General features: G+C 36.9%; 4 protein-coding genes across 5 annotated transcripts in view; all 4 read right to left on the reverse strand.

The window, feature by feature from the left end:
* Positions 1–1,635: 1,635 nt before the first annotated feature.
* The window catches only part of LOC149147033 (uncharacterized), a 133,618-nt gene continuing 107,744 nt past the window's right edge, over positions 1,636–27,509 (reverse strand). The window contains 6 exon segments of the mRNA XM_089440347.1: positions 1,636–1,772; positions 2,061–2,563; positions 2,794–2,922; positions 10,853–11,113; positions 11,208–12,211; positions 12,326–12,489. Of these exon segments, the coding sequence (XP_089296473.1) occupies positions 2,896–2,922; positions 10,853–11,113; positions 11,208–12,211; positions 12,326–12,489 (1,456 nt within the window). The 3' untranslated portion in view covers positions 1,636–1,772; positions 2,061–2,563; positions 2,794–2,895.
* LOC149147034 (uncharacterized) lies at positions 7,495–9,559 on the reverse strand. Its single transcript, XM_089440339.1, has 2 exons — positions 8,720–9,559; positions 7,495–8,607 (listed from the first exon to the last, which is right to left on the reverse strand). The coding sequence occupies exons 1-2, from the start codon at positions 9,557–9,559 to the stop codon at positions 8,077–8,079; spliced, it is 1,371 nt and encodes a 456-aa protein (XP_089296465.1). The 3' UTR covers positions 7,495–8,076.
* LOC149147035 (putative pectinesterase/pectinesterase inhibitor 64) lies at positions 14,418–25,140 on the reverse strand. Its single transcript, XM_089440340.1, has 2 exons — positions 24,475–25,140; positions 14,418–14,865 (listed from the first exon to the last, which is right to left on the reverse strand). The coding sequence occupies exons 1-2, from the start codon at positions 24,920–24,922 to the stop codon at positions 14,549–14,551; spliced, it is 765 nt and encodes a 254-aa protein (XP_089296466.1). The 5' UTR covers positions 24,923–25,140; the 3' UTR covers positions 14,418–14,548.
* Positions 18,754–22,086, reverse strand: LOC149147036 (ABC transporter G family member 36-like). 2 transcript variants are annotated; one of them, XM_089440342.1, is made up of 4 exons: positions 21,873–22,086; positions 20,026–20,863; positions 19,580–19,870; positions 18,754–19,040 (listed from the first exon to the last, which is right to left on the reverse strand). In XM_089440342.1, the coding sequence occupies exons 2-4, from the start codon at positions 20,227–20,229 to the stop codon at positions 18,945–18,947; spliced, it is 591 nt and encodes a 196-aa protein (XP_089296468.1). In that variant the 5' UTR covers positions 20,230–20,863; positions 21,873–22,086; the 3' UTR covers positions 18,754–18,944. The 2 variants fall into 2 exon arrangements, with proteins under 2 accessions (XP_089296468.1, XP_089296467.1); XM_089440341.1 differs by lacking the exon at positions 18,754–19,040 and having other exon boundaries at positions 19,078–19,870.

Here is a 27,509-nt window from a genome sequence, read left to right on the forward strand (position 1 = left end):
TTATATGGATGTGAGGTTTGGGGTTGTAGCATCTTTAGAGAATCCTGGAGAAAGATTGAGCAAACTCAGAAGCGTTTTATAACGTATAACCTCAAAATTAAAAGCAACACACCCTATCCTATTCTCCTTATAGAAGTGGGTCTTTCCCCTATCGAGAGCCTAGCTATGACTAGGCTTATGTTGTACAAGCACAAACTCAATAACATAGGACACCATAGACTTCCTAAGCTAGCTTTAAATTCTAGCCAAAACCACCTAAGGCTCAAACGAGTTAGGTATAAAGACACCAGGGACTAGTTAAACCATTGGGAGATCGATGAGAATGTTGCATTGCAAAACATTAATAACATTAAAATAATTGTTACTTCTAAGTTCAAAGAAAAATGTGGTGTGAGAAAGTTTTAGTAGCGAAAATAAAATTAAGATATTATAAGGAGGTCATCAACCCCACCCTAGAAGATCAAAAGTATCTCTTTGTTTTAACTAGCTCAAAGAAGAAAATTAATATAGCCAAGATTAGAACGAACTCTCATGAGCTCCATAGTGAAACCGGTCGTTGGGCAGTTCCTAAAACACCATAGATGGAATGGTTCTGCCATCTCTGTGAGAATATGAACATCGAGGATGAAAATCACTTCCTCTTAGAGTGCCCCGTGTACATTAGATCTCAGTTTCAAAATCTTTGTTGCAATACTAACCTTCCTAGCCTTTTATGTTGCCAAAATTACAGTGAGCCCGAGAGGCTTCACTCCAAGCTTTTTGAGCATAGGAATAAAATCTTAAATCAAACTAAATAATTCGTTTATTTAGGTTTGATAGACCAAAGTTTGGTCTCAGTAGAGGTTAACCATCATCATCATCATCAAATTGAAAATGCAGATAAATAATTTGTAATAGATATTTGACAAAATTTTCTTAAATTGAATACAAGAAACAGAAATGTTATCATACGGTTAATCATATTCATAAAGTACATTTAGAAAAAAGTGCGGAGCAACATATAACTGCCGTTCATGTAATAAATCTTGAGAAAATCTTTAAGCTTGTTGAAAGATGGGTAGTTTATTGGATTTTGCAAAAATAAATAAGCTCCTGTACTAAAATCAGAGTTTAAGTTTCAAAATTTTTATAGTCTGAATTTCTATTAAGTGAAAAGATTTGTAAGTTTGTAACTAGCCCTGAAAGCCAACATGGATTTAAATATGTGGATTTGGAATGTGAGATTGAGATCTCATTTCCTTCTCTCTTATTTGTTTTGGACAAAACGCACAAGGGTACCGGAGAGGTTAAAACGTAATATAAGTATTTTCAATTTCAATAAGAGGCCCGCCAAATTATTATATACGTCCATCCATTTAACAGCATTGAGGAATTCACACCATCCTACCCCAATTACAATATAGTTTTCTAATAAATTACAACTTATATGAACACAAATTATTCTGATCATCCAAAGGAGGAGGGGGTGGCATGTCTTGAAGAAGGGGAGCCGCCTTCTTCATTCTTATCATCGATTATGATTCAAGAGGAGACAGGTGATGGAGTTTTAATGGGTTGGAAGTCATGATTATCATGTCAAGCATTTGGAGCAGAAGAAGATGCTGATATCATGTATTGTCATGTATTCTTCTTGTCCTGCAGTTGGAGAAGCTTTGGCAGAGGGGATACCTTGAAGTTCTCCGGGGATTGAATCTGCCACTGAGTTGCAGTACAGTTCTATTTTTGCCTGAAATATATGTTGCTCTTCCTTGAACATCGGCGCTTCTGAAAACCTTCCATCAAGAAAATAATATAATTTAAACTTAATAACATGAGGCCAAGACAACTATTTTTGCGGAGCTCTAATTTCAAAATAAGTGGAGACGGGCCTTCTATACCTTCCAATAACGTAAAGCACGTAAAGAGGGCAAGCAAGACATTTTATTTGAAATAATAATTAGAATACCTGAAATAGTAATGAAACATGCAATTCTCTAATTTCTAATACATAAATTGGAATCCATAATGGTTATATTATACCAAAAGTAAGAATGGATTGCAATTTTGTTATGCATTAATACCTTCCTTCTTCATTGCCGTCTTCTTTTTTAAACATATGAAGAAATTCCTGTAGCAATAATTCCTTTTCTTTATCTTCAGTGATGTCTCCTACTATTAGATTATGGACGATTTCTTTTCTCCTATATGTAACCATTTCTCCATCTTTGTCCATTAATGTCATCCATGAATTCGACCTTTGAAAAGAATCTAACAGCTTTTCCAATCCATCCAATTGCGTGGTCCAGTTATCCATTTCATATATTTCTTTCGAGGAAATGCGCGTCCAAAATCTCATAGATTCATGTTCTGAAAGAATTAAAAGAGGTACTCCTTCCTTCCTAACTTGTGACATATCTGTCTTTTTTAAACGTAACTTTTCTTTGTCTCTGCAATAATAAGTAGGAATATAGATGATGTGAATCATATTCCTCAACTCTGTTATTGTGGAACATGCAGACTCGTTCATACTCTGATCCCCTCCATATAAGCATATCATTTTTCTTTGAAGTAGTATCTCTTTCACCTTTTTACGAACAATAACAAAAGCAAAACTAGAACTCAGAACTACTCATGTCATTTATTCATCAATTTCCTTTAATTTATTATCAATCTCTAAAAACATAAAAATGAAAGAGAGAAGAATTACTGACCTGCTTTGATACCTTTTCCACATCTCATATATTCATCAATTTCCCATTGACTTTATATAGTTGTGTAAAAACATAAAAAAAAGAAACCAGAAGAATTACTGACCTGCTCTGATACCTTTTCCAAATGCGTGAATAGGAACTCTAAACTGGACATGTTCTTCTGTTTTTCCATTCTTCCTTTCTTAATTCTTTAATTTTTCCATCTTCAAAAGGATAACATTTTGCACCCCACCTGTCCGACATAGGGATTACAAAATGCTTGTTGTTAGTTTGACAACGAACTTGGTTAAACAGTTTTTTGTAACGAATTTAGATTTTAGTTATGTAACGGTAATGACATGAATATATCGAATGTTCATGTAGAGCAAAAGTCATTCTTGAATAAAGCAGATAAAGATTCAGTTTCATATTTCTTGGTCTTCTCCCATTTCTTTTTCTTGATATTCTTTCTTTCTCTGCTATTTTTCCAGCAAGTGGTATCAGAGCCTGGACAAAACCCCTGCAGTGCGAACCTGTGATCAAACCCGTGATTTGAACCTGTGGACGGCGTGTCTGTTGACGGCGTGATTTGGCTGTAATTCTCCTGTGGACGGTAGCAGAATCGTGGACGGCGTGACGACGTGTTTTGGCTTGAAGAATCTGGATCCCTGAGGACAGCGTGACGGCATGATTTGGCTGTAATTCTCCTGCGAACGGTAGCAGAATCGTTGGATCCGTGTTTTGGCTTGAAGAATCCGGATCCCTGAGGACGGTCCCTGTGGCGTTGGATCCCTGAGGACGGCGTTGCCCAAGCGTTGGATCCCTGAGGACGTCGTTGCCCAAGCGTTGGATCCCCGAGGACAGCGTTGCCCAAGCGTTGAAGATAAGTGGTGAAATCCGGGTATGGTTTTTTTTTTTTCTAGCAGAATTTAAAAAAAAAAAAAAAAAAAGAAGCAGAAAGGTTGTTCAGATTTTAAAGATAGCAGCAAAGGTTGTTGTTGTGGTTTTTATAAAAATATTGAAAAAAGGGAAGGGTTTGCAGAAATTTTAAAGATAGCAGCAAAGGTTGTTCAGATTTTTAAAGATAGCAGCAAAGGTCGTTCAGATTTTTTTTCAGACAGCAGAGATTGAAAAGGGTGTTGCTTTTTTTTAATATTGTAGAAGAACAAGTTTGCAAGGGATTTGCACGAATGTTGTGAAACTAGAAAAACAAAAGGGTTTGCAAGAAATCAAAGGATTTGAAACTTGTCTTTCTGTTTGAATTGGGGAAGTTATTTTTTTTTTTGAAAGCCTGAAATCCTAGGAAGGAGGGAAAATGGCCAAGATGTCGAATGCAAGATTCGAGGTGGAGAAATTCACCGGAAAGAGCAATTTTGCTCTTTGGAAACTGAAAGTTAAGGATCTGCTTGTGCAACAAGGGTTGCACAAGGCATTGGATGGGGTTACTAAGAAACCTACAACCATGACTACTTCAGACTAGGAGGACTTGGATGCCCAAGCTCTCAGTACCATCCGGTTATGTCTAGCGGATGAAGTTCTCTTCAACATCGTTGAAGAGACTACGGCGTCAGGTTTGTGGGAAAAACTTGAAAACCTTTATATGACAAAATCATTAACCAACAGAATTTATCTGAAACGACAGTTATACAGTCTTCGAATGAAAGAAGGTTCAAGCGTTGCAGAACATTTGAATGTTTTTAATACACTAATTTGTCAATTAACAGATATGGAAGTCAAAATACAGGAAGAAGATAAAGCCATAACCTTGCTGTGTTCTCTGCCTGAATCATGGGATCACTTCGTAACCTCAATCAGCTTCAGCTCTGCTGATTCTTTGAAGTTTGAATCAGTCGTGGGAGCTCTTCTGTCTGAAGAAGTACGAAGGAAATCCAGCACCGATACAACTACATCAGAAGCCATGGTCGCTAAAGGACGCTCAAAGGAAAGAGGAGAAACACCAAGGGGGTCTTCCAGGTCGAAATCGAAGGGCAAGAAGTGTAAGACAAAATGTTGGAACTGCGGTAAAGTTGGACACTTGAAGAAGGACTGTTGGAAACGGAAGGATTCCGAAAACCTGAAGAACGAAGCGAATCAGGCTGATTCAGGTATTGTAGACGAAGTTTTATCTGCTGAAGAATTGTGTATGATAGATGAAACTTCACCTGAATGTAATGTCTGTCAGAGTTTTGATAACTGGCAGTTAGACTCTGGTGCTTCGCATCATATGTGTCCACATAGAAATTGGTTTACTTCGTATGAAAATGTAAACGGTAGTTCTGTGTTTATGGGTAACAATATGTCATGTCAGACTGTTGGGATGGGAGATATCAGGATTAAGATGTATGATAACACAGTTAGAACATTAACTAGTGTTAGACATGTACCTGATTTGAAGAAAAATTTAATCTCTTTGGGAGTGTTGGATTCAGATGGTTATAAGTTTACAGGTCAGGATGGTGTCTTGAAAGTCTTCAAAGGTGCCTTTGTGGTTATGAAGGCAGAGAAGGTCGGGAATCTTTACAAGTTAAAAGGAAGTACTCAGGTCGGTGAAGCAGCGGTTGCGTCAGAAAAGGAAGAAGCAGGTACTCGTCTGTGGCATCAGCGTTTGGGTCATATGAGCGAGAAAGGTCTTCACATACTAATGAAACGTAAATCTCTTCCCCGTCTGAAATCCTTGAATTTAGATTTCTGTAAACATTGTGTGTATGGGAAACAGTGTAAACAGAGATTTAAAGTTGGCAATCATAATAGTAAAGATGTTTTAGACTACATTCATTCTGATCTGTGGGGGCCTTCGCCTGTTATGTCATATGGAGGTGCTTTGTATTTTTTAACGTTCATTGATGATTACTCTCGTAGAGTTTGGGTCTATATGCTAAAAAGGAAAGCTGATGTATTCAATGTCTTTAAACAATTTAAAGTAATGGTAGAGAAAAGAACAGGAAATCTATTAAATGTCTAAGAACTGACAATGGTGGTGAGTTCACTTCTGTTGAGTTTGAACAATACTGTAAGGATGAGGGCATTGTTAGACACAAAACTGCTGTTTATACTCCTCAGCAAAATGGTGTTGCTGAGCGTATGAATCAGACTCTTATGGAAAGAGCCAGAAGCATGATCAGCAATGCTAACTTGCAAAAGGAGTTGTGGGCAGAAGCAGTGTCTACTGCTTGTTATTTAGTTAACAGATCACCTTCAGTAGCGATTGATTGTAAAATTCCTGAAGAAGTTTGGACAGGTCAGTCTTGTGACTATTCTCATTTGAGGATATTTGGCTGTGATGCTTATTCTCTTATTCCGAAAAATCAGCGTTCAAAATTAGATCCAAAGTCGAAATGTTATGTCTTTGTTGGGTATGACTGTGCAGTGAAAGGATATAGGTTGTGGGATCCTACATTGCGGAAGATAGTCATTAGTAGAGATGTAACATTTGATGAATCCTCTTTGTTAAATTCAAATGTTGAAAGAGTTGAACAGGAACAGGTATCGCCGTGTCAACGAGTTCAGTTGGAGGCTAGATCTTTCGGTGACAGTCGAAAGGAAGGAGAGACTTCTGGAGACAAAGGTGTTGAAGACACAAAGGAAGCCGTTGAAGCTTCTGAACCAGTGCAAGTTTCTGAACCAGTTCAGCAACCAGTCACTCTGAGAAGGTCAACAAGGGAAAGGAAAACTCCCAAAAGGTATGAAGATTCTGCTTCATCTTTTGCTTTGGTTACTGAAGATGGGGAACCTTCTTGTTATCAGGAAGCGATAGATGATACAGATAGCAAGAAATGGAAAAAGGCTATGGAAGAAGAAATGGACTCCTTAGCCAAGAACAATACCTGGGATCTTGTAGAGCTTCCTGAAGGGAGAAGTGTTGTTGGATGTAAATGGGTCTTCAAGCTGAAACGGAAAGTTGATGGTAGTATCGAAAGATATAAGGCGAGACTGGTAGCAAAAGGGTATTCTCAGGTTGAAGGTATAGACTTTCATGAGATTTTTTCTCCAGTTGTAAAACTTGTTTCTATACGTACTGTGTTGGCACTAACTGCGTTGCTTAATCTTGAGTTAGAACAGTTAGATGTTAAAACAGCTTTTCTACATGGTGATTTGAACGAAGAGATATATATGGAACAACCAGAAGGTTTTGTACGAGGTCGCAGCAGAAGATTAGTTTGCAAGCTCAGGAAATCATTGTATGGTCTGAGGCAGTCTCCCAGACAATGGTACAAGAAGTTTGATTCCTTCATGGTGAGCCATAACTTTATAAGAAGTGAGTATGGATCATTGTGTGTACTTCAAAAGTTTCAATGGCATATTCATTATCTTAGCTTTGTATGTTGACGATATGCTTATTGCAAGCAAAAGCATGGAAGAGATCAACAGGTTAAAGGCTCAACTCTCTAGGGCGTTTGATATGAAGGATCTTGGAGCAGCAAAACATATCTTGGGCATGGAGATACACAGAGACAGGAAAAATGGTAAGCTTTGGTTATCACAGCAGAAGTATGTGGAGAAGGTACTTGAAAAGTTCTCTATGAATAATGTGAAACCTGCTAATGTTCCCCTAGCTTCCCATTTTAAGCTTTCTTCGGTTTTGAGTCCTAGAGCTGATGAAGAAAAGCAGTATATGTCTCATGTACCATATGCAGATGCGATAGGCAACTTAATGTATGCGATGGTATCTACAAGACCTGACATTTCACATGCAGTTGGAGTTGTCAGCAGGTTCATGGCAAACCCAGGTAAAGAACATTGGCAAGCAGTGAAATGGGTGCTTCGATATCTAAGAGGCACAAGAGATCATTGCATCGTCTTTAATGGTAGTGAAGGATCAGTCTGCGGATATGTAGATGCTGACTATGCAGGTGATTTGGACAAAAGAAGATCTACTACAGGTTATGTCTTTACTCTTGCAGGTGGAGCAATTAGTTGGATGTCAAAGCTTCAAGACACGGTTGCATTGTCCACTACCGAAGCTGAATATATAGCTGCTTCAGATGCCAGTAAAGAAGCAATCTGGTTAAAGGGTTTGCTCGATGAAATTGGAAGAACGCAGGAGAAAGTGAGTGTACTTTGTGACAGTCAAAGTGCTATTCACTTGGCCACAAACCCTGCCTATCACAGCAGAACCAAGCACATTGATGTGAGATATCATTTTCTGAGACATGTGATCGATGGTGGAAAAGTAGCTCTTAAAAAGGTCCACACACGAGAAAATTGTGCAGACATATTCACAAAGCCAGTTACAGTAGAGAAGTTGCGGTGGTGTTTAGTTTCTCTTGGCTTACAGGAAAGATGATGAATGGGAAAATTGTTGTCAAGGTGGAGTTTGTTAGTTTGACAACGAACTTGGTTAAACAGTTTTTTGTAACGAATTTAGATTTTAGTTATGTAACGGTAATGACATGAATATATCGAATGTTCATGTAGAGCAAAAGTCATTCTTGAATAAAGCATATAAAGATTCAGTTTCATATTTCTTGGTCTTCTCCCATTTCTTTTTCTTGCTATTCTTTCTTTCTCTGCTATTTTTCCAGCACTTGTAATTTGTAACTCTTCCATTGGATTCAATTATCCATATTATACTCGGATAATATGCTTCCAATTCCTCATCTTCCTGTCCCAATTGCTCACCCTCTTTCCATGAGCACTGTTTCATGAGAAAATACTTCACTGCTGTTGCTATCGTCCATGGTTTTTGGAGTACCAACCAAGGAACTTCCGATGAAAAACGCTGAACCATATCCAATACATCACCTTTTGTACTTGGTTGTAGAATTGGAATTGATATAATTTCAAAGTCCAGTCTCTCTTTAGCTGTAATATACATTTCAGTGAGAGATTCCAGACGAACATCATAACACACTTCAACATGTCTGATGTCTAATATAATTGTTTTTCCTTTCAATTCATCTATTCCACAGGTAAAAGTTTTGGAGTCTTCACTTCGAGCCTACCCGGATCACATAAAAAAAATAAATGATAATCAATAAAACGAAATGCGTTATATTAACAAAGAAATTTTATATATAAAACACTTTTGACGGAAATTGGAACTTGAATACCTTATGTGATGCACAATTCTTTTGAAAGATATGATCAGTGCTTTCCTCTTCTCTAGTTGCAAACATTTCTCTTAAAATTTCTATATTGCTCTCTTGATTTGTCTCTGCAAGTTGCTTCAGCCTAAGGAATTTTCCACATTTAGCCACTACAAATTCCTCCATTTGACGTTTTGACAAGCATTTCCAACCTGAAAGGTATCTACCATCCTTCTCGTCTACAACCACCATAGCACTCCATTGCCTATAAATTATTTCACCGTGCTCTTCATCATCATCTGAATCTGACTTTGAGTCTGGCTCTATCTCTAAATGTAACGCTGTACGCAAATTGTTAAGCAATGCCAAGACCTGCGAGTTCAAAGGAGCATAACCCAAAATTTTGTTTTCAACTTTGATAGGCAACTTGTCAAAATGTTTGCCAATATAAACAATTTCAAATTTTATTTGGATGTCAGTTAACGTCTCCTCAATTAGAGGCCAAAGGTAGTCAGAATTGAAAATTTCACGCTGATCCAACATAGCAAGTATGGAGGTGTTTGGAGGACAATTAGATAGATGGAACGGCTCCCCTTTTCCAGGAGTGAGAAGGCCATCTAAATCTGAGAAAAATTTCTTTTGCATATCGGTCACCTCCTCTTCTGACAAATCCTGAAGAGAAATATAAAGTGAGTGAAAAAGGTAAAACGACATAGTCCATATATATTCTATCATAAAATTTTGACGTAATGTAAGAATTGATACATAATATATTGTATGATAAATATGGATTATATGTTCACCTGCCCTGTATGAACTGTAAAAGGCCATGATTGATCGCCTTCTCTTTGAATTTCTACCCATCTCTTAAGCAACAACGGGCTTCTTTCAATATACACATGTTGTAATTTTTTTATCTTTATCAGGTGGTCCATACATTTCCCTTCCAACATGGGGCAATCATGTAGATGCAATGTTTCCAAAGAGGGAAGGCAATATAAATTTTCAGGGAGGTTTTCCAAGCAGTTACAGTTACACAATATAGTTGTTGCAATGCGACGAGGCGATCGAAATCTTCAGGGAGCTTCTTTAAACATCGACAGTTAGCCAAGTACATAATTCGCAATGATGAGAGGCAAGGGAAGTCATTACATAATTCTCCAAGATTTTCACATCCTGCTAAGTTCAAGTCCTCCAAAGACACTAGAAGACCGAAACCATCAGGAAGCTTCTCCAGACTCGTACATTGTCGTAAGTCCAGCGCTCTTAAACTCGTTAATTTCCGAAATTGATCTGGAAGCTTACGCAAACTCTTACACTGGGTCAAGGAAAGGCGTGTGATAAAGGAGAGGTTGCAAAACGCATCCGGTAGCTCTGTTAAACTAGAACAAAATGACATATCCATTGAGGATGACAGCGACTGCAATTGTCCAATGCTTTCTGGAATACTTTTCAGTTTTTCACACTTATGCAAATCTAATGTGACAAGGGATTTCAAGTTTCCTAAACCAGGAGGGAGTTCTTCTAGACTTGTGCATGAAGACAAATTCAATAGTTTCAATGATGAAAGTTTTTCAAAATTCTTGGGAAGTACTTGCAGATCCGTGCAACCCTCTAAATTGAGTTCTTGCAGAGAATTCAATGCTCCAGAGTCTTCTGTCAATTGCTCCAAACTTGAACAATAATCCATTCTCAGCACTTTTAAAGACCGAAGCTTTGAAAATCCCTCTGCCAATTGCTTTAAATTTGAACAACGATCCATTTTCAATACCTTTAAAGATTGAAGGTTTGAAGTTGATATTGGTAGTTCCTCCAAAGATTCACAAGATGAAAGAGAGAGTTCTTCCAAACCCTTTACTCGATCCCCCAATTCTGCGGGTAGTTTTGTCATCTTAATAAAGCTGATTAGCCTTAGTATTCGCAAATTATGGAGCTGTCTAAGACACCTTCAAGAGATTTCCGAAGCATCGGAATGCAACCTTCCATGAAATTCTATATGTTTGAGATTCGAGGGCATCTGAAATTATGCAATAATTTATGTGAAAAACATTAACCAAATCATTAGAACTAATCAAACTTTTCGCTTTCATAGATCATATGTTAGTTTTTATGAATGGACAGTGAAAAAGCAGGGGCTCATTATGCAAAGAGACTTGCCTCAGGTAGATCCAAAGTCGCAGGTTCGTAGCTCAAATATCTCAACTCCTTTGCCTTCAAAATATCAAATGGGAGATCCGGAATTCCAGCTTGGAAAAAAACCAGCTTTTCAAATACTTTCTTACATTTACCAACCACTTTTATTAAATTTCCCAGTGCAATGACTCTCAAAGAGCTATGCATTAAGTCTAGTTGGGATGCATTCAAATGCAATGGATCCTTATTCTCGCTCAACCAAATGCCTTTGATCTCTTGAATGGACTGCGTAACATTATTAAATATAAATGAGTCGCTCATCACAAACAAAGATACATACTGTAAAGAATAAAATATAAATGATTCAAAGATTTGGTACCTTATCTTCATTTACGTTGTCATTCAGTAACTCCTCAACTTCCCTTGCACTTGTGAATTTGAATCTCAATTTCTCTGTCTTTTGGAGACCAATTGTCGAAATGACATCGTGTATACATGCAACCCCATCTTTGCCTTTGGTGACAAGGGCTCTCCTCTCTAGTATCTCTAGCTCAGTCTTTCCCACAATATCTGCCACTGTGTTCCAATCCCATCCACTGAAAAATGAACAGATATCAAGAAACGGATCCTTGCACGTGTCAGGAAGAGAGTCGTATGCAAATAGATAATGCTCCTTATCCCCAAATGTTTGACCCTTCAATTTTTGTCTGTCCTGCATCACTATATCATAGGCCCGCTGTTTGTCCTCCTCAGAACATATCACCCCTGTTACTAATGTTAACATGAGTGGAATTCCACCACAAATATTCATGATATGGTGGAGATGGATATCACTTAAATTTCCAGCCATGCCATTGGACAGTTCTTTTCTTAATAAACGCATTGCTTCCGCAGATGGGATGCTCCTCATATGATAGATTAACGGTTTCACTGGGCATCCTCTACGCACATTTATGTCACGTGCGGTAAGAAGCAGCCTTAATTTCTTGGCTTTCTTGATATCCTTGGGCAAAAGCTGTCGAAGCTCATTCTCGCCCAACACGTTATCAATATAAATGAAAGCTGTCACTTCCTCTAATGCTTTACCCAGTTCTGCTTGTCCATCTTCAGGAGTTCTAATATCTGGAATAGAGTGTTGAGGTTCCATCAAATCTTTTAGTATCTGTTTCTGCAACTCTACTATATCTGGAGTCGAACCTATATACTTAAACAACTGAACCTTGGAAAATTTACATCCTTTCAGGTCGAGTAGTGAAAAGACAGCATCCGCAAGGGTTGTCTTGCCCATCCCTCCAAAGCCATGCAACATAATTGCGAGAGCATTTTCTTCACTCGCCCAGTCCAAAAGATCTGTAACTTCCTTGACCGGTTCCTCTACTCCCACTGTTTCCACAATGTAACACATTGTCTTCATTACTAATGATAAACGAATCTAATAATAACCGCTTTAAATAAATTTAAATTTAAATTGACAGTATATGACAAGAATATCTTCACCTGCATGTTCCGGATATCTTCTGGAGATAGGAGCCTTCATACCCATCTGAGCATGGATATCAAAAAACGAAATACCCATCTGAGCATAAATATGTTTGTACTGGTCATCTAGCTGCTTCGTAAAACTTTCCAGGTCTCCCTTGTTTGCTGACGTGGAAAAAAACCTGCACATCATCACGAAATTCCATTAAAAAAAACACAACTTTTCTAGGGTATTAAACATATGCCTTCCGTGCATTTCCCAGTTAGCCACATAAAGTGTAATTTCCTGGCTGTCAAAACACTAAAGGATTTCACCCTAGCTGTGTTATCTCTTTGTCATTTTTGTTTTGGTAGTTAGAGCAGTCAATGCAGCGAACGAATGAAGTAGACTTACAGATGAAGTTCGTTATTTAGTTCTACGATATCTGGTGCTGTAGTTTTGGTTTATTTGGGCAATTTTCAATAATGCACAGTGAAATTGATTGATGATGTACTTGGAATTAGGCATAACCGAGGCATGGGGTGTCGTTGTCAAATATCTTATATAAATTATACTAGCATTTGCACCAGATGTTGCAAAGGAAACGCCCTAAGGCATAAATTGAAAAATACAAATACAACAAAAGAATACTTTGATAAAGAATAAAAATATATTGAACGTTCAAATCAATGCCCCATTAACTGGAAGCACTTAGTAGACATATTTATCAACATTAGGATTATACACAATGATCAAGAAATTTCCCATATACAAACAACAACTTCCACAACAACCTTTTGTCACATCCACATTTTAAGAAATGCCTTGGAACGTGATCGGAATCTTCCATATTGCCTTTTTCATTATGCAGATAAATCTTCCATATTGCTATTTTCATCACGAATATTGTTAGTTCATTGTTGTAAAGTGTTAGTGTGTTAAATTCAATACTATAAGTTCGACAAGCGAAAAACATTCCTCAATTAGCATAATATGCATTTTTCTCTCACGGTGTATTTTTCAGTCAAAGAGCACAAGTAACATATTAACATGTATTTTCCCTTCATTATTTTCATCATAGAGCCAAGAAATCTGATCTATAAAGTAACAAAAACATTTTGAAATAAGTTTAATATTTCAAGCCAGTGTCTAACCTATAAATTAACAAAAACTTTTTGAAATAAATTTAATATTTTAAGCAATTGACTAACCTACTTTAATAATTGAAAAATTCTCAAAGATGAATTATACTCCATAATAAGAGAGCCAACATTGGAGCCCATACTTTCACTAAAACCAAAAGAAACACAACCACTTGTTAAGAAGAAATTCAAGTAATAATAATAAAACAAAAATAATAAACATTTAAAGTATAAAATGGTATTTCCAACACACAGGTATAAATATACATGCTCTATGTCCATTGTTAGATTAAATGGGTGTGGAGAAAATTAGTAGAGAACCCAAAATTTTATTTCTAATTAGGAGAGGGGTGGAGAAATGCTTTAAATGCGGGTTGTTGTCATTCTAATGAAACCCTTTGCAAAGGGGATGTTAAGATTCTGAGAGAGAAGCTAGGCTTCGTAGAGAACACCTTCCTTGTTAAACATTCCCCTATTATAACCAAAAGGAAAGGGCAAGAGAAACAATAATTAGGCTTTTGTTCACAAGTTGTATAAAATATATAGGTGTTATTGATGTCTGAGTGAATAATGGGAGAGATTATTTATGAAATTGTGATAAGGCGCACCTAGTTTTGTCAGAAAGAGGCATATTAATGACAAGTACATCACATTTAGGTAGCATTTCATCAAGATTTGTCTCCAATGTTGCTCCAGTTTCCTTTTCCAATTTGGGTCCAATAGAAAGACGATCGTGGTAAAGAAGCTTACAATTGAAGGGTTGTACAAAGGAACGCAATTCAATTAAACATCATGTAATGTTTATTATTATTAGTTTGAAATTTTGAAACAAACAGCATGCATGCATAAGAATTATGGAACACTGATTTTTGAAAAGAAGTTTGCAACATCATGAAGTAGTACTAGATCCTAAGAATGAATACCTTCAAACGCTTAAGTAGTTCTTTGCCAATACGCCCTGCACCAATAGTACCAATAGTTTTCCCTTCTAGATCATATGACCTGTAAGAAATTGCTGCCACTTTCCAATCACCCTCAACAATTTGCTTATATCCAGGCACAAAGTTTCGCATCAATATGAGAATGCGCATTAGCTCATCTTCTACCACGGACACCTCATTACTTGCTGTAAAAATTGTTGAAGAAGGTGTCAGTTAAATTATGAAGAATCATTTCAGAAACTTGTTCATACCAAAATGTCCATAGCGTGAACAGGGCAGTGACAAGCGGTATAATTTCAGAAATAGTACCTGTAACTTGTGCGACAGTCACAGCAGCGGCTGCTGCAACATTTAGATCAATGTGATCAAAACCAATACCAGTTGTCAAAAGAAGCTTTAAGTTCTTTGCCTTCTTGATCCTGTCTGTTGTCACATAGGCCGGGTGGAAAGGCATAGAAATCAAAACATGTGCATCAGGTATGTGCTTTTCAAGTTCTGCAAAGGAAATTAATTGTGTAACTTTAGTCCGTAGTGGGTTACAATTCTCAAATGTAAAAGCAAGCAAGCAATACACCTATGTTGCAGGAAACGTGGGGTAGGAGGGCGTTTCCGTACGGAAACGAGTACGAAACGCTGAAACGTGTTTGGTACGGCCCTGAAACGCGTTTCAGGCCGTACTGCCACATTTCACGAAACTGAAACGTGGCCAGTACGGCCTGAAACGCGTTTCAGGGCCATACGACCCACGTTTCAGCTTGTACTTGTGTTTTTTTTTTCATTTTTTTTTTGTTTTCTAATCTATTCTTACGTTAGCCTAGTGACTTCTAGTTGCTTCCAGATGCCTGTCTAAAGTTCTAAAAGTGAACTTTTGCCCTAGTGTTGATATGCAGTTCATGGTAATGTTAAATTCTTAAAGTAAAAGTGATATTCTCCTTTATTTTTCATTTTCATCCTTTTACTTAAATTTTTAACATTACCATGAAATGACTCAGGATGTTTGAGAGTGGTTTCGCCCTCATTGGATTTCATATGGAGAAAGTAGAATTTTAGATCTCACTCAAAATCCAGCAAACTTATCTGTTTTTCAGGATTTCAGGATTGGGGGGGATTGCAATGTTTCCATTGGATTTTATCGTGTACTAGGGTATGGAACTTGTATTTAATCGAGAGAACAAAGCCCTCTATGCAGGGGAGAGACTCCCAATAATCAAGAGAATGTAGGGTACTAGGGTATGAAACTTGTATTTAATTAAGAGCACTAAGGTCATTCGACTATGTAGGAGGAGACTCCCAATCAAGGACGAGACAAAAAATTAGAAATTTCTCATGGCTGATTTTGGATATTTCTATTTTCATTATGTGATTATTCATGAGTAAATGTGATGTAAATTTAGATACTTATAGTTTATGCATTGACAATTGACAATTTTATCATAATGTAATAAATTAGAATGTATCATATATGCTTTATGATTGCACATATTTCTTAAATGTCCTAATATATATATATATATATATATATATATATATATATATATATATATATATATATATATATATATATCGCGTTTCCCCGTTTCCAAAATTTGGGGAGGTCGCGTTTCGTATCGCTTCCCGTTTCGGAAACTCGTACCCGTTTCCCCGTTTCGTGCAATCTTGCAATACACTGATTTCGACGATCCATGGTAGCAAGAAGTAGGAAAGGGAAGGCATACTAGAAAAATAATAGATTGGATTGTGGATTAAACAACCACCCAACTTCAATTGTGAATAACCAGAAGTAATTTATGACTTGTTCGACAAGATATATATTCTGTAAATCTCTCTTTTTGAAGCAACACATACGATACCATCTAGATTGATTATTATTCAGGATATGAGGAACAAAAGGAAGTCTAGGACATAAACTATTCATCCATATCAATAACAACAACAAATAACACAATTTTATATCCCAAGGGGTGGGTGGCCCTTCACGGGAGCAAATCTCATTAAATACCTTGGGGTTACCAACTGGTATTTCAGCGAGCAGTTGGTTACTACCCTTGTCGTCCATCCAGAAAAACTGGGAAGAGGGAGGAAATCTGCAAGGGGCTAGCAAGATGCTTGGAACGCCTAAACTGTGGGACAATATTTTTCCGGACCCGAAAAAGAAAGATGACTCTAGGTGATGTGGAGTTGGAGTATGATGTTACTAGGTACCATATAATAATACCTCCCTCCCAGGTCAAAGACATATGAGTTGAGTTAGAAGGTTGTCTCAGGTTTCAAGGGAAACTGTTTGTCAAGAAGATTCTACAATACAAGAATCAGCATAGATGGTGCCCTGTCGAGCAGTCAAAGAAACTCTACCAAGCAAAACCCTGCTAATACACATTTAGCATTAGCTCTAAATCTTTTTCTGTGCTTTTGATGGCTAGTAACTACAGTTAGACAAATGAGACCTGCTAACAATTAGACCACAGTTTATTCATTTATTAAGAAGTCTGGTGTACATAGCTTGATGATGAGTGTGTCCCAGCACTCTAGTGTTAGCAGATAAAAAATCGCAATTCCAAATTAGTTATCATGATTTCAAGTTTCACGGGGCCAATTTGACAGCACAGTACATGTAGCCTAGTAGGGCATTTAAATTCCATGTTATCACTTCACCAACACAGAGAACACATATAGCCTAGTGGTATACATGGATACAGAAAGAAACAGGGCATTTGGGGGGCTTCTAACAGTTTAAAGAAAGAGATGGCGTTTAGCACAGCTCCCTCCAAGCGTTACCAGATGCATAATCAAGGAAAATTCGGGGAGGCCAAGTTTTGGGCAAGGATAAGGAAAAAATTCGGGACAAAATTAGAGAGTAGAACAAAAATATAAAGATATACACATATATATTTTGATGAAAATATATAAGCAATGGTGAGTGCGACTTATAAGAGCGTTTGATCTGGACTTACTAGAAAAGAGGAGACTTCTTATAAATTTCAGCAAAATCTATCTCAAGGCACTCCTCAGCAGCTCTAAAGCTGATTTCTAGCATCCATGTTGCAGGGTTACATTTATCAATAATCTTTGTCACACCTTCAATAGCGTGTCCAGGACATTTCAAGTTGCTAGATTCAATGAGACTTGAGTAAATTGTAAGATGCCTTAATAACATATGTTGCTCACCCCTGTGAGCATCACCCGATGCAATGAGTGCTAAGTGAACTATTCAAAAATCATGAGAAATTAGTCAGTTACGACTACCTCTCATGGAAATGGTCATACATGAATGACTTACTTAACGCAGTTGAATCCCAAAATGATATCTAATATAATGCACTGCGTAAACCCCCATACTTAAATTCAAAAAGAGTCAAGGGATCTCTACTTGAATGGTTCATGAGGCACAATACTTGCTAAGGTTTTGCAAATGGGGTAGCAAGCTAAGTGGGCTTGATTGTGGGGAAAACTCCACAGTTAAGCGCGCTTGAGCCAGAGGAGTTCTGGGATGGGTGACCAACTGGGAAGTCCTGGTTACCGGGTGCAAGCCCCGGAAGTGATGATTGATGCTTTGTGATTCATTTCACTAGTTTCAATCCCACTTCTTCACCCCTGTGAGCATCACCCGATGCAATGAGTGCTAAGTGAACTATTCAAAAATCATGAGAAATTAGTCAGTTACGACTACCTCTCATGGAAATGGTCATACATGAATGACTTACTTAACGCAGTTGAATCCCAAAATGATATCTAATATAATGCACTGCGTAAACCCCCATACTTAAATTCAAAAAGAGTCAAGGGATCTCTACTTGAATGGTTCATGAGGCACAATACTTGCTAAGGTTTTGCAAATGGGGTAGCAAGCTAAGTGGGCTTGATTGTGGGGAAAACTCCACAGTTAAGCGCGCTTGAGCCAGAGGAGTTCTGGGATGGGTGACCCCCTGGGAAGTGATGATTGATGCTTTGTGATTCATTTCACTAGTTTCAATCCCACTTCTTCACCCCTGGGAGCATCACCCGATGCAATGAGTGCTAAGTGAACTATTCAAAAATCATGAGAAATTAGTCAGTTACGACTACCTCTCATGGAAATGGTCATACATGAATGACTTACTTAACGCAGTTGAATCCCAAAATGATATCTAATATAATGCACTGCGTAAACCCCCATACTTAAATTCAAAAAGAGTAAAGGGATCTCTACTTGAATGGTTCATGAGGCACAATACTTGCTAAGGTTTTGCAAATGGGGTAGCAAGCTAAGTGGGCTTGATTGTGGGGAAAACTCCACAGTTAAGCACGCTTGAGCCAGAGGAGTTCTCAGGATGGGTGACCTCCTGGGAAGTCCTGGTTACTGGGTGCAAGCCCCAGAAGTGATGATTGATGCTTTGTGATTCATTTCACTAGTTTCAATCCCACTTCTTCACCCCTGTGAGCATCACCCGATGCAATGAGTGCTAAGTGAACTATTCAAAAATCATGAGAAATTAGTCAGTTACGACTACCTCTCATGGAAATGGTCATACATGAATGACTTACTTAACGCAGTTGAATCCCAAAATGATATCTAACATATGCTGCATTAGCAAACATTAATCATATACCTGGAAGTACTCTATGACATGAATTGAATGGCAACCTAGTGGACCGCCATATATAATTTGACCACCTTGTTTCATCAACAGCAGCTGCAAAAAAAGAAAGAATGCTATTGTAGTTGGGATTGTTTGGGAAAGTAAGCATCATTAAATATTTGCAAGGTTTTGTTCAATAAGCATTGCTTTACACACATGATTATCAGGTTTTACCTAGGTGTCCAAATGCATTGCCCTTCAGAGTGGGCAGTGAAAATTGTTTTAAATATTGATATTGGTGGGCTTCTAAAAGATCTTCCTTTCTAGAAATTTACAGAACCATCTACTTCTTCCTACAATCCATCTTATAACCTTTTCAAAACTAGCCATTTTGCTGAAGACCTTTGATATTAAATATTTTACTCCATGGCCTTGGATTTGAAATTTAAATATACCTCTCCGAACTCTAGATACATCACTACCAATTGGCCCCCTATGATTATTGTCAGTGGTTTGGATTTCTAGTGAAAAATATTTTTCCTTCCATGACATGTGGTCTCATGCATGCTTTCATATTTTTTTTGTGGGTGTCTGATCGCAATTTCTGATTTGGCTATATTAACAACCTGTAAGGAGTTAGAGATGTATCTTACCTCATCAAATCCTTCAAAAATATCTATACTTGGCTGATGGATAGTACAGACTACAATTCGGCCTGTGTCCACTGTATTCCTAACTGTATGCATCGCGATAGCTGCAGCTCTGGCATCCAGACCAGATGTCGGCTCATCCATGAATATGATTGAAGGATTTGCAACAAGTTCTACAGCAATGGTTAGTCTCTTCCATTGCTCAGTTGATAGACCAGTCACACCAGGAAGACCCACCAATGTGTCTCTCAAGCTATCAAGCTCTACAAGCTCCAGCACTTCATCCACAAACATCTGTTAAATAGAACAATCTCAATCTTAGGAAACCCAATATTAAGAATGAAAGAAAGAAACTATATTAAAGTCCACAGGTGGTTCATAAGCGGCTCTCAACATTTCTGTTGCATCAGGAGTATATTTTTAAGATTAAAATCACCATAAATATTTACCTGCTTGCTCTTGGTATCTATTTCTGGTGAAAGGCGCAAGTAAGCAGAGAACACTACTGATTCTCGTACTGTTATCTGAGGAAAGTGAATATCATTTTGCTCGCAATAATCTGAAACCCTGGCAAATGTCTCTTGTACCTTTGGAAAACCAGAGATATGTATATCCCCCTCAATATAACCTCCCGTTTTTCTTCCATAGCACATCCATGACTATGATATTCATATTTCTTTGAAATCTGTTATGGGCATTATAAGAGCGTTTGATCTAGACTTACTAGAAAAGAGGAGACTTCTTATAAATTTCAGCAAAATCTATCTCAAGGCGCTCCTCAACAGCTCTAGATCTGATTTCTAGCATCTATGTTGCAGGGTTACATTTATCAGTAATCTTTGTCACACCTTCAATAGCCTGTCCAGGACATTTCAAGTTGCTAAATTCAATGAGACTTGAATAAACTGTAAGATGCCTTAATAACATATGCTGCATTAGCAAACATTAATCATATACCTGGAAGTACTCTATGACATGGATTGAATGGCGACCTAGTGGACCTCCATATATAATTTGACCACCATGTTTCATCAACAACAGCTGCAAAAAAAAGAAAGAATGCTATTGTAGTTGGGATTGTTTGGGAGGGTGTTGTTCAGTGAGAATTGCTTTACACACATGATTATCAGGTTTTACCTAGGTGTCCAAATGCATTGCCCTTCAGAGTGGGCAGTGAAAATTGTTCGATATTGATGGGATTCTAAAAGATCTTCCTTTCTAGAACGAAGCCACTGGATATGGTGCCGGAATCGAACCGTTCAGTCTCTTCAAGTAAAGACGGTATTTCTGCAGCAAAACATGACTTATTTCTTTGTAAGGGATATGCCTGAGAATCCAACAAGCAAGCTCTCCTCTAGTCACAACACTCAGTCATAAGCATTCTAAATTTGCATCTGCCCAAACCTAGGAGAATTGGATTTTCTAAACAAGTGCCTTGCAAATGTTCAATCTAATTAAATTTATTATATTTTTGTTTAAAAATTAAGGATTAAACATTGTTTTTTATTTTTATATGCATCCAGTAAATAATTATTGAATAAAAACAATAAATTGAATCTAAAGGGAAATTCCATTCCTTTACTATACATCTGTAACAATTTTTATGTGTATTTTGTCATATATATTTTTTCATACCAGCATTTTGAACCATACATTACAATGAATCAAAATAGTTGAATTTTATCATTACTATGAGAAAAAGCAGTGATGAAAGAACAAGGCTGGAAAGCGCTGTGGGGTTGCAATGGCAAGACCTAAGGGTCTAGATTCATCCTCTCCTCTCCTCACCAAGTCTATATAATGAAGCCACTCCAAAGAGAGATAATTACATGCCGCTGAAAAATCTTAGAGAGAGCTTTCTCTCTGTCCCTTAGGAATGGCTTCATTATATAGACTTGGTGAGGAGAGGAGAGGAGAGGATGATTCCAGACCCTTTGTCCTAGTGAATTCAAAGTTTAGTACGAGTTCCCAAGCGATTAGATGAGGTAATTGAAAATTCAAACCTCTTCAAAGTGATCCCCTAAAAAATGAACAAATCTAAAAGCTTGACCAGGTCATTGTTGCTGAAGGGCATTAGGCAATCATTGCTCCTTGCAGTAAGGACAAGGGCGATGCATTGCTCCTTGTCAGTGTACAGGGAGCAATGAACCTGCTAATCTTTGCTTTTAAGGGAAGAAAAGTGGTGCTTCAGCAAGGTGACATCGTGGGACCCATTTTAAAACAAATGAACCATATTAAATTTAATCCAAAAGAAAATCGAAAAATCTAACCTTAGATTACATCTTCAGAAGCTTACCTTGCATCATTTGTCAGTCGTTGCTCTCGTGGAGAGAGCTTGCAGTTGAGATGTTGAGTAAACCTTCCCTGCTGTTGTAGCTGATTTGGAGATGATTTCACAGGGGAAACCATTTCTGTCTGAAAATAACATATACATACTTGTACAGTTATCAGCAGAACCCTAGGATCCAATTTATAATTTTAGCGTATGACCCTGGAAATTATGCTCTACTGCGGTGTAACCTGAGGATCAAACTTGCAAAGCTCAATGCCTGTTAAATGACATTACAGGTGTCATGATGAAAGGTTCCAGATATTTTATCCTTAAAATGTAAAACTATCTTTAAATGTTTTCTGTTTTAAATGCCTTAAGAGGACCGAATCTGCAGAAATAAATATTATAGTTCTCCTCTCTTGAACAACCCACAATCTAAAGAAAAGCATTGTTCTTGTTTTAGCAATTGACAGAGTGCATTCAAAGCAATCTTGGATTTCAACTGTTCTCTTCCCCCATCTGAATTCTTGTTGATGATTTCTAGATCAACATTTCCTAGCAAGCAATTTAATCTGGGTTGAACTTCAGTGGTGAAATTCTAATTCGTTGATTGGATATTTAAGCGTCATTTTCCATTTTGATTCCCTAGAAGGAGGTCTTGTCATCTATATATGTACCTTTCTTCAGACTGTTATTAACTTTATCTAGCATGCAAGGCATTGGCATTGTGTTTTGGCATTTTCAGGCAACAGTTGTAAGCAACATGATGGGAAAGGCACACCTTCTGTCTGCATTCCTTGACTACAAGATTTGGACAAGTGATTAGACCCCTTTGGGCTCATTAAGAGGATCCATAAAAGAATCTGCAACTGTATCAAAGGTAGTTGCATCCATGACCAGACTTGCAGACCTTTGAGAGATCTACAAACTTTTGAGAGGGGTGCCAGTCCCTTAGGGATATATATTAATAATCCAACTTTTAAGGTTACAGCCAACCGAGACATCAAATTGATGTATAAGATCTTTGATCTTTTTGTTTGTGCGACAAGGGACCTACCTTTAAGTAGCCATTGGATCCTTCAGGCAGCCATTGTACTACTAAAATATACAAAAGCATACATAATCCACACTACTCTGGATTTTAACCGGAAGAAACACATGTTCTTAAGCTCTCACTGATCTTCTTCTAGAGCTGTACGTGGTGTCAAGTTGGCAGTCGCAGCAATCAACCGCATTTTGTACACAAGTCACCAAAAAAGAAGCCAGAGTCCTGGATAGAGAAAGTAGGTTGGCAAGCAGTCCCTGAAGCATTTTCTCAGGGAAACGGTTAATTTCCTGTTTTCTTGTTTCACACAAAATGTAATACTCAGCCGTTAACCCTTTACATGCTTAATGACTCTTAAGCAGTTTGTCTACCAATGTTTTGTACTTTCATCTTCGAAGTTCGAACTACAACATCTGGAAAATTTTACAAGCTAGGAATCAAACCCAACCCAAGACCAAAGCTGCTCTTTGACCGTGCTACGTGCCATTTTCATGAAGACACGCTTAAGAGTTCGCTGTAGGAATGTGAATTGCATATTCAAAAATACCATCTTCCCTGCAATTTGAAGGCAGAGGAAAAGGGCCAACTTTTATAAAATAATATTAAAGAAGGGACTCAAGACACCAAACTTGATCATTGACAACCACTCTTTCAATAAAAGGACCATGGCATAAAACCATAAAGTTCAAAAAAGTTCTTGCTTTACTAAACTTTATTAATCCCTTTTGCATGATGAATCGTTTTTGCTCTTAAGACATTACATAGTTTACACTACCCCGTAGCAACAATAACATGTTGCACAAGCTAGTAGCCATGGAGCTTCAAAGCCTACGATGGAGAATATTTTTCGACAGCCAGGGTCAACACTTGGTCTAAAGACGATCTCCCGTACATAGTCAGGGATGCTTACTCAAAGCATTGAAATAAGAAGCCATCTCTTACAGTTCTAGCTGTATTGTGTCTATTTCCCTCTTACATAGACAGCCTGAACCTTTCTAGCTGTATTGTGTCTATGACTATTTCCCTCTTTCTTAGAGGCTGTAAAGCTCAGCTCATTGGATTTCGAGTAAAATTGACAAAAGCCAAAACACTATGTTATTTGGATAAACTGGAAATATGCATTTGGGATTTTTGAAGCTGCACACTGAGTCCAGTATCCATATTAAATCATAAATGTACCAAATGCATGGATTTGATTCAATACACGCTTGGTGGGAGCAGGGGGCGTGGGGCAGTGGACACAACTCAGGTTGTAGAATACACCTCCATTTTGTTCTTGGAACTATCAAGGGATTCGGGAACCTACTTAGCTTAATGGGTATTTGCTTTTCAAATCAAAGAGGTTTTAACTACTTCAGTAGGATTCCTTTGGTTCATAGGTCTAACACATGGAATTCAGGCATGTAAAATCAGCCAGGAATCACACCATCATTAAACACAATACCATAACCAAACTCAGGCAAACAAAATTAACTTGGTATGAAGGAGAAGAAAGAGGAACCAGGACGAGTATTACCAACAGTTGCAAACAAAATTAACTTGGTATGAAGGAGAAGAAAGAGGAACCAGGACGAGTATTACCAACAGTTGCAGAGTCATATGTAGTGGGAACACCAGGCAAGGACGGCACACTCATAGACCCCCTGATCACAGTCCTATCCATGCCATCGCCCACAAACATGATATTAGTCTTATTGGGAGGAATCCTAACGATCTCCTCATAAACCCCAGCCTTGATACGTATCACAAATCTCCGTTCAGAATAATCCGGTGCACTGTTCACAGCTTGTTGAATGCTCATGGAGGATTCATCCTTCGAAACAGTAACGTCGGGAACCAATTCATTTACCTCTGATACACCCAAAATTTTATTGAAATGATGGGAATAATCTGCAGTGCTAGATAAATTCAATGATCTCTCCGTTTTGGGAGGCCTCCATATGACCATATTCTTCCCGTAAGTATCCAGAGCATCGACCATGCTTAGAGCATTACTAGTGAAGTTCATAACTATAATGAGTTCTTGCATGGATCTTCCAACTGCCTGGGTAGTATTAACATATTTGAGAGCCGAATTGCAGTCATTCTGACGACTCAGCGCTGCGCTCGTCCAGATCGAAACTCCAGCGTAGCCATCACTACTGTTTGCGAAGGGTTTCTCTCCAGCATGAGATAAACAGGGAGTTCAACCAGCACATGCAATGTTAACCGATTAAAATTCCAACTATAATGATCTGATCCAACGGCACAATCTCTTTTAATCGTCTGACATATCAGATCAATGGTCGAAAATAGGACACGGTGGCATATAAGGGAGTTCTTCCCAGAGGGAAATGCCTTACGGCGTAATTACTTCTTCATCTGCGTATCAGTGACATTGCATCCAAAATTGAGAGGGGTGGGCAGCAACCTTTATTTTAATTTAAATGTTTTCACTTAATGATGGTTACTAAATTAGGGGTTTCTAATTTATTTGTAATGATTGGAATTTTACAAAATTATTAATATTATTTAAAAAATTAATTGTAATTAATATTGTGATTATCATAAATTATTATTTTAGATTTAATTTTTTTTTATTAATTTACAAAGTTAAAATTATTATTAATAACATCTTGATAAAATTTAATATATATATATATATATATATTCAATACTCTAAAAGATATTGTACCTTTTGAAGATGTATTATATGCTTTAGTATATATTGTACCTTTTGAAGATGTATTATACACTTTAGTCTAAGGAAAATGTATAATTTTTTGCCTATTTAATTTTGAGTTGATATGGATTTTTTTTTAATAAAATAAAATAGTTTTTAAATAAAAAAAACGTCAAATATAATTAAAAACAAAAATGAATATACTTATTTGATTAGTTTTAATTAAAAGCCTTATAAATATCATTTATTTAACTCTCATTATGTTCATTGTGTTTGTTGTTAAAAACAAAAATGAATATATCTATTTGGTTAGTTTTAATTAAATGCATTATAAAATATCAATAATCATTTATAGCATTCTCATTATGTTCATTAGGTTTGTTGTTAAAAACAAAAATGAATATATCTATTTGGTTAGTTTTAATTAAAAGCATTATAAAATATCAATAATCATATTGGTCACTTGGTTTTTTGTTGACACTACAACTTAAAAGATGTAAAATAAATCTTCACTCTCAACCATAAATAAATAGTTAGATATTAATGTGGAATAACATAATTTATATCAACTTTCAAAGCTCAACCATAAATAAATATTTAGATATTAATGTGGAATAACATAATTTATATCAACTTTCAAAGCTATATATATATATTTCCAATCCACAAAGGAAAAAAATAATTGAAAGTAAAGAAAATGAGTAATTATTTCAGTTCTTATTATAATATTAATAAGTTGCATAAAATAATAAATTGTATTTTAATTAAAATATTTCAATAATAAATATTCTTACTCTCTCACTATTCTCATTTTGGTATTTTTTAGGTATATTTTTTAGTCTTTTGAAATCCTATCCTATAATCTTATTATTAAAAGTGTACACCCTATCCTATCTTCCTTATAAAAGCAAGCCTATCCCTCATTGAGTGCGCAACCTAATATTCCCAACCCAATCATTTGAGGCAGAGGACATATCATCTTTCTTATGATTCAATGCCATTTTTCTAACCAAGTTATCAACTTCCAATAAATCAGTCCTTTGATTCTATTGAATCAACAAATTCACAACGTCAACATGCTACATGATATAATGGTGCTCCAATTCATTGATTTTAGAGTAGGCTTGCGAAAAATTCTTCTTATTAAAATGAATTAGCTCTTTGCAACTTCTTACAATTATTTTGCATTCATTGATATCATTTTTGTGCATGTTGGGATGATTTTCTATCCAATACAAATGCCCTCAATCCTAAATTAGTAAACCCTTTTGATTATGGCTTCTAAAGAGAATCCATTTTGGGATCTTTAGAAGAGGAAAGAACTTGAACAAGGATAAGGACTACGAGCTCATATACTTCATGAAATTTAATTAAAATTTTTAGTAGTTCTTGATCCTGAGGATGAAGTATAAACAGAACCGAACTCGGATCAACATAACTATTTGAGTACAAGAAATAGTAAGAGTTGCCATAAACTAGGGAAGCCTCAAGATGAATCAGTGTCTCGTTCTATGCATTTCCCCACAAGATTTTTGAGGTAGCTTTCCCTAATTATTGCCTAGTGATTCTAGGATTAAGAAGATATAAAATGAAGGATGGAAAAACTAGAAGGGTTGAAATATAAAGAGATCCCACAAATGAAAATAAGTGAATAAGAGAAGTGAAGGAGCTAGTCTAATATGTCCAAACTCCTTCACTTAAACATTAGCAAACCAATCAAGGGATGTGCCTAACCCAAAAGGATAAATTATAGGTTTATGAAAGGTAATGGAGAGTGAAGAATCATCAAATGGAGACATACATTGTAGAATTTTTTTTTTGTTTCCCCAAAAGCTAGAAAATTCCCCTTAGACCAAATCTTTGTAAATGTAGTTGAGCCCTAAGTTTGAATAGACAATGTCGATAGGAGGTCCAAGAGACTTAATAGGCATACCAAGGTTGTTAGCCCCACCAA

This window comes from Pinus tabuliformis, chromosome 9, assembly GCF_031772625.1.
Source record: "Pinus tabuliformis cultivar Carrire ecotype Pingquan chromosome 9, CPIR1, whole genome shotgun sequence".
NCBI lineage: Eukaryota > Viridiplantae > Streptophyta > Pinopsida > Pinales > Pinaceae > Pinus > Pinus tabuliformis.

Coding starts and splice junctions, on each gene's coding strand:
- LOC149147034 (XM_089440339.1), bottom strand. CDS start 9,559: ATGGGTAGAAATTCAAAGAGAAGGCGATCAATCATGGCCTTTTACAGT. Junction 8,608..8,719: donor AGAATTGTGCATCACATAAG/GTATTCAAGTTC, acceptor TGATCCGGGTAG/GCTCGAAGTGAAGACTCCAA.
- LOC149147036 (XM_089440341.1), bottom strand. CDS start 20,229: ATGTGCTATGGAAGAAAAACGGGAGGTTATATTGAGGGGGATATACAT. Junction 19,871..20,025: donor TAGATACCAAGAGCAAGCAG/GTAAATATTTAT, acceptor TCTATTTAACAG/ATGTTTGTGGATGAAGTGCT.
- LOC149147035 (XM_089440340.1), bottom strand. CDS start 24,922: ATGCAAGAACTCATTATAGTTATGAACTTCACTAGTAATGCTCTAAGC. Junction 14,866..24,474: donor ATATGACTCTGCAACTGTTG/GTAATACTCGTC, acceptor TTTCCTTTGCAG/AACTTGAAAAGCACATACCT.